Below are 13,128 nucleotides of genomic sequence, written 5' to 3'. Positions count from 1 at the left end.
TTCAGAATGAATTCCTGGAGAAATTCAGAATGAATTCCTGAAGGAATTCAGAATGAATTCTGGGAGGAATTCAGAATGAATTCCTGGAGGAATTCAGAATGAATTTCTGGAGGAATTCAGAATGAATTCTTGGAAGAATTCAGAATGAATTCTTGGAAGAATTCAGAATGAATTCTTGGAAGAATTCAGAATGAATTCTTGGAAGAATTCAGAATGAATTCTTGGAAGAACTCAGAATGAATTCCTGGAAGAACTCAGAATGAATTCCTGGAGGAACTCAGAATGAATTCCTGGAGGAACTCAGAATGAATTCCTGGAGGAACTCAGAATGAATTCCTGGAGGAACTCAGAATGAACTACTGGAGGATCTCAGAATGAATTCCTGGAGGAACTCAGAATGAATTCCTGGAGGATCTCAGAATGAATTCCTGTAGGAACTCAGAATGAATTCGTGGAGGAACTCAGAATGAATTCCTGGAGGAATTCAGAATGAATTCCTGGGGAAATTCTGAATGAATTTCTGGAAGAACTCAGAATGAATTCCTGGAGGAATTCAGAATGAATTCCTGGAGGAACTCAGAATGAATTCCTGAAGGAAGTCAAAATGAATGCCTGGAGGAACTCAGAATGAATTCCTGGAGGAACTCAGAATGAATTCCTGGAAGAACTCAGAATGAATTCCTGGAAGAACTCAGAATGAATTCCTGGAGGAACTCAGAATGAATTCCTGGAGGAACTCAGAATGAATTCCTGGAGGAGCTCCCCAAGCAGCACAACTTGTTTCACTACTGAACATTTCACTGTGTTGCAACTATTCGGAAAGAAACAATCTTTGCGTATGTGCCATAAAATATAACTCTCTTGCAATCTAAAAAGCGCAAGAGGTGGAGCCTACGGAAACATCCTTCGATTGCAGTAAAATTGCAATAATGCTGCAAAATACTACTGCGGAAAAAAATAAATAAAAATATAAAACTGGATTCGATTTATGGATCTTGTGATTGATAGTCCTTCACTCTACCATAGCACCATTCAACACTTCGAAGGGACTGCATGTTGACTCACAATAAAAACCATACGATTATGAAGTTTTGTACTCGGGTTTCCTGTTACTTGATTGCACCATCGCAGGAATATAATGTGAGTTGTCAAAACGTTGAACGATGCTAAATTAAACATGAAGGCACATTCAACTTATCTGCAACTTAATTTAAACAAACAATTAAATTTTGAAAGGCGCATTGAAGTTACATGGTAAAAAATATGCAACTTAATGATTTTGTTTCGTGTTTGCAACATGAAGTGCAGTATTCTTTGTTTGTTTGTTTCCAAATGTCAAACACGTACTGCATTGCAATTCTAATGAAACATTGATCACAATTCGAACGTTTTTGACATCTTGATGCAACTTTTTCGTGCTTTGATGTTTTTCCAATGCCTTCAATGGAACTGAATAGAAACGAGGTGCTTTTAGGAAGATGTTGCGTGTGCTACTTGGGTCAGAATGAATTCCTGGAAGAACTCAGAATGAATTCCTGGAGGAACTCAGAATGAATTCCTGGATGAACTCAGAACGAATTCCTGGGGAAATTCAGAATGAATTCCTGGATGGAAATTCAGGATGTTTCCCCAATTCATGGGGAAATTCTGAATGAATTCCTGGGAAAATTCTGAATGAATTCTTGGGGAAATTGAGAATGAATTCCTGGGGAAATTCAGGATGAATATTAGGAATTCTTCTTGAAGCTCCTCCAGGATTCCTGGAGTCTCTCCAAAAATTATTCTTGACGCTGCTTCAGAAAGTACTCCTGTAGATCCTTCTGTAGTTTTTTTTGAATATTTCTCCTTTTATATTTTCTGGAGCTTTTCAAGGATTTCCTTGTGAAGTTTCTTCAGGATTTTTTCTTGGAGCTCCTTCAGGAATTCTACCTGGAGTTTCTCAAGAAATTCTTCTTCCAGGAATTCTTGGAATAGCTCCGCCGCTGATTACGCCGGATATAACTTTTAGGAGTGACAAATGTGAGAAAAAAAAATCATTCGGCAGCGATATTTTAAATTTGGAAAATTCCCGCAGCAAATTCAGGAGGAAATGAAAATTTCTAAATTTTCTAAAATCGTGAATTCCCAAGTTTCTAGATTTCTGAATTCCTAAATTCTTGAATCTCTAAGTTCCTTAGTTTCTAAATTCATCGCCGCCCACAACCAGGATGTTAGGCAAGAAGATTCATGCCTCGATTGTGTGCTGTTCAATAGATAGTGTCTATTACCCCCCATTCACATTCCGTTGCTTCATACTAAAGCGAAAGGCTTTCAATGTTTTGATTTTCAAATTTTAGCTTTTGTTTAATTTTAGCTTTTGTTTAATCCCTCATTCTTTGAGTAGGACGAATATATATATTTTTTTTAATTCTTTATTTAGGTGTTTTTTAGGACAGATAATAAGTAAGATAAAGCGGATAAGTAAATGAATATAAATCCCTAAATAAATCCTGAATCCTAAATTCCTAAATTTGATATATCGTCATTACTTGTCATTACTTACCAGTTCAGATTGCAGTTTTCAGCCTGGCCTGGCGTACTTGCGCCGCGAACCAACTTCCTTTCCCCCCAGTGAATCTTATCAACAGCACAAATCATCCAATTTCCAATCCCGTTTTCTCGGTATAAGAAAACAATTCATTTTTCTTGCTTATTTTTCACAAACTGGATTTTTAGATAACTAAATAAAACTAACTATTGATGAAACATAATGTTAATTTTCATTTGGCGTAAAATATTTGATGGTTTCAATTTGAACAGCTTTCATACAAGCAGTGCGGAACGACTTGCAACGTAATTGCGACTTTTAAGTGTTGCAAAAAACGTGGAACGGAATATTCCGGCTGGTTCTCAGCGGCCAATGTACGGATTTACAATCTGTAGTCGCCAACGAAATTCTGAAATCCTACAGATTGTAACTGGAAAGAATCTTGATAATTTAATTGAAAACACCTGAGATATATCGGGGCAAAGTTGCCGTTCTACGCTTTTTGCAGGGGTTGGTACTTGCAGTGATAATGTAATTAATGATGAGCGACTATGTCTGTGTTTTCTGTATTGGGGTACACTTTGCAATTTCGAAAAATCGAAACACAAAAATATGATAGACTTTTAACGTAGACAGCCGTTTCTGGATGGATTTTTAGTCAACCCTTCATATAAAAGATATTTTAGTTACATGATAAAGATTGCCGTTGTCGGCGCTGTCTGGAAAATCTTTTGCTGGCCAGAATAAGGTCAATGAAAGAAAAATAAATACGATTTGACAGTTCGGTACCCAACATGTTTCGGACAGCATAACAAAGGGAGTCGAAGCGACAATCTTTATCTTGTAACTAAAATATCTTTTCTCTATATCCAATATATAGAAATATTTTTTATAACTATTTACTATTTACGTTTAGCAATCGGTTTCGGTAAGTCCATAAATCCCATAAGTATATCACAAGTATGAACGTGATAAATTTATCGTAACGAGCAGAAACGCCAGCGCAGCGACGAATTTCTAAAATTCAATCGTAATGGTTCCGTCGGTAATGGCCCGGTAAACTACATAGGGGAAGGAGGGGCAATATGCCCTAGCTAAGCAAAGACTGCTTTAATGTCTTAGCTATAACGATTTTCATGTGTGTTTTTACCTTATACAACAGTTAAACAATACAGCTAACTGATCTAAAAATAATCTAAAAATTGTAGAAAATCTCAATCATATTGATAATATTCACATTTCAAAAAAGTGGTGATATTCTGCTGCTGGAAAACTCATGAGGCAAAACGCCTTTTAGCTGGCAGCTCCTAGGGAACAAAGCACCACGCGTCGGCGAATCAGCATTCTGGTATGGATAGTGCGTGGAGACGCAAGTACATTGTAGGTCTCGACTGGTCCAACTGATCGACCCAACTGACCAACGAGCACTTCGAACATATTATTCAAGTGCCAGTCAGGGGTAGCGGCTTGGCATGATCTACCCAAAATCCGACGTATACCAAACAATTTTCTCATCTGGAAGTATTTTTAACTTAAATTTTGGGTTAATTTATGTGTACGTAATGAAATATGTGAAATATATTTTATGAAATATATTATAATACCTTCGCAAAGAAATCAAGTACTATTTTGTCCCCGACCTAACGTATTCGGCTGGTCCATTATCGACTTTTTCGATGATACGGGGCCAAAACCAAAGGGGCATAATTAGCAGTGGCCTCGAGTAAATCAAGGCTGCAGAAACTCTGGTAAGTTACCTAATCTGTCGTTGCAAGAATAATTGTCTCATGTTTGCTTTGCTTGCTATCTATATGGGACGGTTATGCTTTTATGGGCAGTAATGTGACATGTTAAAAAGAAGAATTCTTACCCTGACGTTTGTGATTGTTGTTGTGCATCATTATTTCCGTCACCTGTGTAGTATCTCACCTTTGTCGTGTTGTGGAGTGGGTGTGACGCACCACGCGTAAAGTTTTGCCATAATTATTAGCATGTTAATTATAAACAATATGTTACAATAGACTGGTCACTGGAACACTATACCAAGGATTTCTATCAAAAGTTATGTTCGATTTACCATATTATTTTTTAAAGGCCCATCTAAGCTACGCACATTATTTTTATGGTTGATATGATACTATGAAGTCAGTTTCTTGATGGCATACACTTTTCTACGCGAAATAAGTTTTGAAAATGAATAGCATATCCACAACAGTATTTTATTAGGAAGGCTCATATGTTTGAGCATAACGGAGCTGTATTTAAATAATTTAAGAATTTAGTATCTGGTATCGCAATATGTTTTTTTTTATTATTCTGAACTTATTTTACCTAAAGTATCATCAATGGAAAAGGCTAAAATAGTGAAAAGAGGTCTTGATTTTTGGTATTGGTATAGATTTGAAGATCGTAAGAGAACTTTTTTTCCAGCGCTTTAGGAAATTAAATTTTGTGCAAATTCATTGAAGCAACAATATTATTCATATAGGGGTTTAAAAACTTATTGCACTCGAATTTCGATCGACAACTTTTCACGTCAAAGGATATCGTGGACGAGTTTCAACATATTTAAGCTCTACAGATGGCCTTACTGTTATAGCCAGATTTTTATCTCGTTTTCGACCCGATCATGTCAAGTCAACCCAAAAAAAATATCTGTGTTTCTCAACCGCTACTGTGGTATTGTACAGTTATTACTTTTAATTTTGATTTTTTTGCGAAACATTTGTTTTGACGATAATTTTGTGATTGTTTATTACTAATATTAATTTATTTTTGGGAATTTTGTAATTTATCCCGTGATACATTTGATTTCTCTATATAAAATTCTTCTTTTATAATTGCAATTTTTGCTTTTGAAAGTGCTTATTTATTTTTGTTTGGTGGAAAATTCTTATTTGTTTATGGAAATTTTGCATTGTTTGTGGAAATTGTATATTTGTTCATTGCTCAAACCCTGATTTCTTTATTGGAAATTCCTTATTTTTTTGGGAGGAGTTTTTATTTTGGTCATCCGAATTCGCGAATTGGACCAAATCCCAAATACATTCAAAACAACTATGTTTGATTACGTCATGTTTCAATATTCTTTCTGCAAAAGTGTTCCAGTCTGTTGCTCCTTGGTTATAATTACGGTGAAAGTTTGCGAGTGGTTCTTCTTACCCACTCCATGGAACAACATTCACAAAGATGAGATACTTAGCAGGTGATAACTAGCGAAACGATGCACATAATCAATAACATTGAAATTATTTTTTTGTGTGCAGGGTTCAAATTAGTTGTAATAAGTCTTGGGCGGAAAATCTCACTTAGGTAGATAAAAACTATCAAACTATCTTTTGATATATCCAAAGTATGCGCTTTATTGCGAGCTGTTGATGTATGACTGATCAAAATACTGACATACATTTCATGATACATTCGTTTTGCTGATTGTGTTTTATCTCGTAACGTGATTGAATAACTCGATACCAAAATGGTCTCTGCAGTAGTAAAAGGCTAGATAACGAATTCAGATAACAACAACGATGCAAGATTATTATTGCGCCACAAACTGTGATAAGTATTTAAATAACAAATAAATAATGTAAGATGTTTTCTCATTTGTTTGGTCAGCAATTATTGTGAACAGATTTTTGCATTACTCCTTTTAATATGAGAGCGACTTCTGCAACCCTGATGCACATCAGCCTGGAACAGGGTGACCAATTCGTATGAAGGCAACTTCTCGTAAAACCGATAAATGACCGTTCCGTTTTTTTTTGCACAGAGGGAACCTTTAAATAAAAGAATAATCGGATATGTTATGTTATGCGTCAGCTGATCTATAAAGCTACAACAACTTCAACAGCTGCCTCAATACCGTCGTAGATAGGATTCTGAAGGGTGATATCAAGATCTGTATGGGCGTCTTCGATGCTATGATCGGATCTTCCACAACATTCCCACAAGGAGGAAACGAAACATGTAAACATTAGACTGGAACCTAGCGGAGAATTGCAGCAGAGGCAGACCCAAAAACTGATGGTGACGAAGCTTCTATAAAAAAAATCGCAGTAGTTGTTCGAAATCTGTGAGTTGATTCAAATATAGCGTCCACATCTGAATCCACTGAAATTTGGGTCCGTTAGCAAGCATGTCACACTACGTTTTTTGATATGAAATGATCATCCTAACAGTGTACTTTGGAAAGCTGTCAAAGCTAACACAATCTGGTTGTTTTATTTTTTCTGATAAGAGTTCGTCAATAATTGCTAATTTGGTCACCTTATCTTAGAATATCATAGAACGGATGGATGCCTTGGCTGGCAGTTCCACTTGAGACGGTAGTGCAAAATGGGCTCAACTTTCCGATCGGCTTGGAACCGCTTAAGACATTGGCTCTCGAACACAATTGATAATATTCGGCAGTTTTGGTCGGATGATGGACCAGGTGGTGATTGTTTTTGGCTGCTGGACGCAACGTTGATGCTTGGAGGTAATGATTTCGGCCTTCGATGAACGAATGTGCCCTGTGCTCGTTGATTCTCAAGTTTGGCTTAAAATGGTCAACCTACTTAAAAGTATTGTTATGTAGATCATCGAACATGTGCAAAGAAAGTTAAAAAAAATTCCCACCAACAAGCACGTCAGATTGTTGGTGATGATGCGCCTGACACCATATTGGATGCGCCTGACCTAAACGATTGATTTACTTAACTACCCTTTATATAGGAATTAAAAACACAAGATGGCCAAAAGAATACTTATTACGCCACTTCGTCAACTTTGTGTTCATCTGCCAATGGATCGTGGTTCTGCTTAGCATTCACAATGCGATAATAATTGACCGAGACAACGTCATCGAAATGGCAATGGCAGTGATACAAATGTCTACGTTGATCATAACCACGCTGATGATGTTGATAATTTCCTACCAACATGAACTGATCACAACGGTGAGAAAATGTATCACCAACAACCTGGTCAACTCTGGCGACCGAGCCTACGATCAACAGGAGCATCGGAAATTCAATCAAACAGTTCGAACAATGATAAGAATACTGTTCGCCTTTTCCATCGTAGTCAGTGTGTCATTCTCCGCACCGAATCCTATTGCGAGAAAAGCGATCGGATTGCCACCACACTTTCTAGCAGGTAGACCGATAGTATCAGACATTATTTACGGTTTGGTCCAATTTTCAGTGGCGCAGGTAATTCAGCACAGGTTCGCATCTATTGTGACGAGCATTGGAACTCTGCTGTTGGGAATGCGATTCAAACTTCGTCTGCTAGTCCACCGCTATGATCGGATCTTGATCCAGCCAGCTGCGAATGATGAAGAATTATTCTCAAATATAGTGTCAGAAATTCGGGAAGCCTTGAAGATTCATTTGGAATATTGGAGGTGCTTTGTATTGTATCTAGACTGTGTTGCTATATTAACAGTAAATAACACTTTTCAGATTTTTTGGCCATTTGAAGAAATTAGTTGGAATGTCATTTGCTTTGATTCATTATTATTCAATTTTCAACACCGGATTAGCGTTGTTTGTCGGTAAAGTAAATGGAATAGACTTGTTTTCGATAACTATGGTATTATCGGCTTCATTTTTCATGGTGGGTTATTTGTTCCTATGCCGATTGGTGGAAGGATTGCAGGATGAAGTAAGCCAAATCTATTTTTCTGTTTTGCGGAAATTTGTAATTTCTTTTTCTCATAGGCCGAAAAAATTGGTAGTATAATCTTCGAACTTTGTGCTAAAATACCACACAGTAAAGAGCATCATTCTAAGTACGTCCAGATAAAATCCACATTGATGATCGTATGGATTAATATGCAGAATGGAACGTCAATGGACTGTTATGGGCTCTTCATAATATCAAGCTTCACATTTGTCAAACTAGTCAATGTTACCTACTCTGTGTTAACCTTTCTGATTGGATTGGATTAATTGCTGTAAAATAATCTTCAAATAATTAAATCTGAATGTATTTTTTCGCGTGGAATAACACTAAATGAGAATAAATGCCTTGTAGCTTGAATGTATTATAATGTACTACCTGAGAAAGATAATGCCATGACCATTCAAATCAGGTAAGCAAGGAAGATCCATCCCAAAATACGGCAAGGGGTCATTCAAAATAACGCACGTATTTAGAGGGTGGAAGTAGCTAAAATTTTGTGACTCAGTATTAAGGCTTCTTCAAACTTCAGCGATTCCATACAACTAATCGTCGAGATTCTATCGTTGGGTCGCTGCAGGCAATGTTCCATTTACACTTCTATACCAACGACGACAGAATCGTAGTCGCCAAACGATAAAATCGCGTATGTTTGGGGGAGCCTTTATTTAGTTGATCCATGATGGGCTACAGCTCTTCGATGAACCTACGCCGAATGGAGTATCCTTCTCCACTGGACTCGATCCTGGGCCAATCGCTTCCAGTCGCCATGAACATTGAGAGCTCTCAGGTCCTCTTCAACTGAAAAAAGTCATCGTATACGCGGCCTTCCACGAAGCCTCTTCCGGGTTCTCTACTAAATATTATCTTCGCTTGACGTTCTTCCGGCACACGAACAACGTGACCAGCCCACCGTAGTCTGCCGTGTTGAATAATATTAATAATATCCAGCCCTTTATACACCTGGTACAACTCGTGATTCATGCGACGCCGCCAGATATCGTTCTCCTGTTAACCGCCGAGTATTGTCCGCAGCACCTTACGCTCAAACACTCCGAAAGCTCTCCGGTCAGCCTCCTTTAACGTCCATTTTTCATGGCCATATAAAGCCACCGGAAGAATCAGAGTAGTATACAGCGCGAGTTTTGTTTTCGTTTGCAGACTACGGGACTTAAGCTGGTTACGAAGTCCGTAATAAGCCCTATTTGCATCACCCTGCTTTAATTCATCTAAGGTAACAAATGACGTCGATATTTCATCCGCAACCCTTAGACTTGATTTCGATCCGTCCAACGTTATACGAATCAGCCGTATCAGTTTCGCCGGAAAACCATGTTCAAGCATAATTTGCCATAATTCATTCCGTTTCACTGAATCGTACGCCGCCTTGAAATCAATAAACAGATGATGTGTCTGCAAGTTATACTCCCGGAATTTATCAAGGATTTGTCTGAGGGTAAACATCTGATTCGTCGTTGATCGGCTCTCACGGAAACCTGCTTGGTATTCGCCGACGAAGGACTCTTCAACCGGTCTCAATCTGTCTCGGGACATAATTTTGTACGCCGAATTAAGGAGGGTTATTCCTTGGTAATTGTCGCACTCCAGTCTGTGCCCTTTCTTAAAGAGAGGGCAAATGAGGCCGTCCAACCAACTAGCAGGCATTTCTTCGTCTTCCCATATTTTCGATATAATATGGTGCAAAACTTCATAAAGCTGCTCACTGCCATGTTTGAGAAGTTCAGCCGGGAGCTGGTCTTTCTCCGCACCTTTTTTGTTTTTCAGCTCTTTAACAGGTTTTTTAACCTCATTTAGCTGAGTTATTCTGTTCACCGATGCACCGTCACTTCCTCCATTCAACAAAGTCTCGAAGTGTTTCTTCCACCTGGCAGCCACTTCAGTTTTATCTGTCAGCAAATTCCCTTGTTGGTCATTGCATTTGACGGGAGATGGCGCTGTCTTTCTCCGCATGCCATTGACAGACTCATAAAACCTCCGCATATCGTTCTGCTCCATTTTTTCCTGCGCCTCACTAATAACTTGTTCTTCGTACTCTTTCTTCTTCCTGCGGTGGGTTCGTTTTTCGGCTGCTCTTGCTTCCTTGTACCGATCTCTATTCGATCGGGTACCCGACACCAACATCCGGCTTCTGGCGACGTTATTTCGTCGAACCAACTCGTCCTGGGTCGCCTCTGTGCAGTGCTAACCACTTTTCGTGCTGTGTGCTGCTGTGCGAAAGTTTCTTACATGTGGGCCACGCTCCGAAGTAGTCGCTCGTATTTTGAGAATCTCGACAGGTCGATCATCGGCACAGACAGCAAGTGACTGCACACGTACGCAGGTCTCAGCTCTTCCGCTTCGTCCGCTTTCTTGGGTTTGTGCTTCGGCCAATCATCTTCAGCTTCATAAAGGAAAGCAGGTCCACACATCCATCGGCTCTCAGGATTGCAATTCGGACAATTCCCCCACTTCGTAGCTTCATCTGCAACATTGTTCTTCGTCCCAAGCCAACGCCATTCTTCAACTTTGGACAGGTTCAATACTTCGTTGACTCTGAACGCTACATACTGCCGGTATCGGCGGGTGTCTGACTTGATCCACGATACAATGTTGCTGGAGTCGCTCCAAAAGTACGTGCGTTTAACGTGGATCGAATGGCCATCCTCGATCGCTTTGCGCAGACGTGCACCAATCACGGTCGCTTGCAGTTCTATTCGTGGAATCGAAAATATCTGAAGCGGAGCTACCTTTGTTTTGGAAGCAACCAAGGCACATCGTATCTGCCCTCGATCTTTGACGCGAAAGTACGCCGCGGCAGAATAGGCTTGTGCACTTCCATCCACGAATATGTGAAGCTCTATGTCGTCATAACAGGCCGGATCATATCCAGGAAAGTAGCTTCGAGGGACTCGAATGGAGTTCAGCTCCTTCAAAACTTGCAACCACGACTTCCAACGTTTAAATAGTTCGCTGGGTATCTGTTGATCCCAATCCACTTTCACCTTCCACGTCTTGCAGTAATATTTTCCTTGGATAATTAGGGAACCAACCAACCCCAACAGATCGTAGATCTTCATGACGAAGCTCAGCATCTTCCTCTTTGTCGGCGCAACGTTGGCTTCCACGACCCAAGTAGCACACGTAACATCTTCCTAAAAGCACCTTGTTTCTATTCAGTTTCATTAAAGGCATTGGAAATACATCAAAGCACGAAAAAGTTGCATCAAGATGTCAAAAACGTTCGAATTGTGATCAATGTTTCATTAAAATTGCAAATGCAGTAAAGCTATATCCATTTAGAATCCGGAATAATAAAATCATCTGTATCTCGGTAACGGATTGACGTACAAATAAGGTTAAAACATCAAAACAAGGGTAATTCACTCTACTTTAAGGGAAAAATATAGATACAAATAATTTCTTCTTGTTTCTAGTGAAAATTCGCACCTTATTCTTTATTCCTCTCATCAAAAGTTGCACACCTTCGGAGTCAACTGTCTTGTCACATTTGTTCCACATTTTGGTCATCTGAGTCGTGTCCCGAGCTGTTTTTCCACTTTTCTTAAGCTTCCGCTTCATTACTGCCCAAAATGTCTCGATGGGCCGGAGCTGTGGGCAGTTGCGTGGATTTATGTTTTTATCGATGAAATCTTCGTTATTATCGCGGTACCACTGAATGACTTCCCGGCTGTTGTGGCAACTCGCCAAATCTGGCCAAAACTTCACGGGACCTTCAATCAACGTGGGGGATTATCAACGTGGGTGTGCAGATTTTTTTCTCTCCTTTCGGCTTCCATCTGGAATAATTTTTGACTCGCTGCACGAAACATCGTGAAATTTATACCACAGCAAGCGGGCGCTTAGGTGGACAAACTGCTGTAAAAGAATTTTTGCAGCGGTCACTTTCCGTGCCGCTGCAACACAATTAATGATTCCGGATTCTAAATGGACATAGCTTTACGTGTTTGACATTTGGAAACAAACAAACAAAGAATACTGCACTTCATGTTGCAAACACGAAACAAAATCATTAAGTTCCATATTTTTTACCATGTAGGGTAAGACGGTATAATATGCCCCCCCTAAGGCAAAACCTTGATAACTTTTTAGTTTTAATCGCAATTTATGCAAACTTTGTGTTATTTGGTAGTGCAAGAAGTCGCAAATGCATTGCCCGTGACTAGTCATATAAAAATATTACAGTTAATACGTAATAATGCTTTTTGAAAGTCATTGAAAAATGGATTTCAAAAAGTGCCTGGGCAATACGCCCACCTTAGCCAAAGACGTTCCATAGCCATTCATTAGTATTTTAACAATCCCATAATAAAAGGTTACAAATCCTTATGTGCTTGACATTAAAAACCAACATAAGTCCATTTAATCAGGTTTTTAATTACATTTCAATAATTTCCATGTATAATTTGGAAGCAACTTCTGCAAGCTCGCCGCGCTTGTGTCCAGTTAGTAAGGGCATATCGTCCTGCCTACACTGGGGCGTTTATTGATAAAACATATTTTCGAAAATCGTTACGTTTTTGAAGATGGAAGCAATTTTATATCGTATTAACCACTGAGAAAAGTTATTTTGTTGCCCAACTGAGTGTTCCCGTGCAAGTTTGCGGACAGTATGCTAGCGTCGCTCCAGAATGTTGAGCAAACAAACATGAAAAGTTACATCAAAACTGTCACTTTTTGTATTTTGCTATTATTTTCATTATGTAAAACAAAAATACTTCCACATTCACATAGTACGACGGGTTTGCAAATATGTATTGGTACCCACTGATTTTGACCCTTAGTTAGTTATAGTTTTCTAGAAATCAAAGGGGGGCGTTTTGGCCAGGTGGGGCGCATTATACCGTCTTACCCTAACTTCAACGCGTCTTTCAAAATTTATTTGTTTGTTTAAATTAAGTTGCAGATAAGTTGAATGT

General features: G+C 39.0%; 1 protein-coding gene across 1 annotated transcript; it reads right to left on the bottom strand.

The window, feature by feature from the left end:
• Window positions 1-10,434: 10,434 nt before the first annotated feature.
• On the bottom strand, window positions 10,435-11,283 carry LOC134209065 (uncharacterized). Its single transcript, XM_062685047.1, has one exon. It carries the CDS (start codon window positions 11,281-11,283, stop codon window positions 10,435-10,437), a length of 849 nt encoding a protein of 282 aa, XP_062541031.1.
• Between the last annotated feature and the right edge of the window lie 1,845 nt (window positions 11,284-13,128).

The sequence above is a fragment of the Armigeres subalbatus genome, chromosome 2, assembly GCF_024139115.2.
Source record: "Armigeres subalbatus isolate Guangzhou_Male chromosome 2, GZ_Asu_2, whole genome shotgun sequence".
NCBI classification, from domain to species: domain Eukaryota; kingdom Metazoa; phylum Arthropoda; class Insecta; order Diptera; family Culicidae; genus Armigeres; species Armigeres subalbatus.
Note: the sequence above shows the minus strand (reverse complement) of the source record. Positions and strands in the feature narration are given on the sequence as shown.

Excerpts from the sequence above, each read along its gene's own strand:
- LOC134209065 (XM_062685047.1), bottom strand. The coding sequence starts at position 11,283 with ATGCTGAGCTTCGTCATGAAGATCTACGATCTGTTGGGGTTGGTTGGT.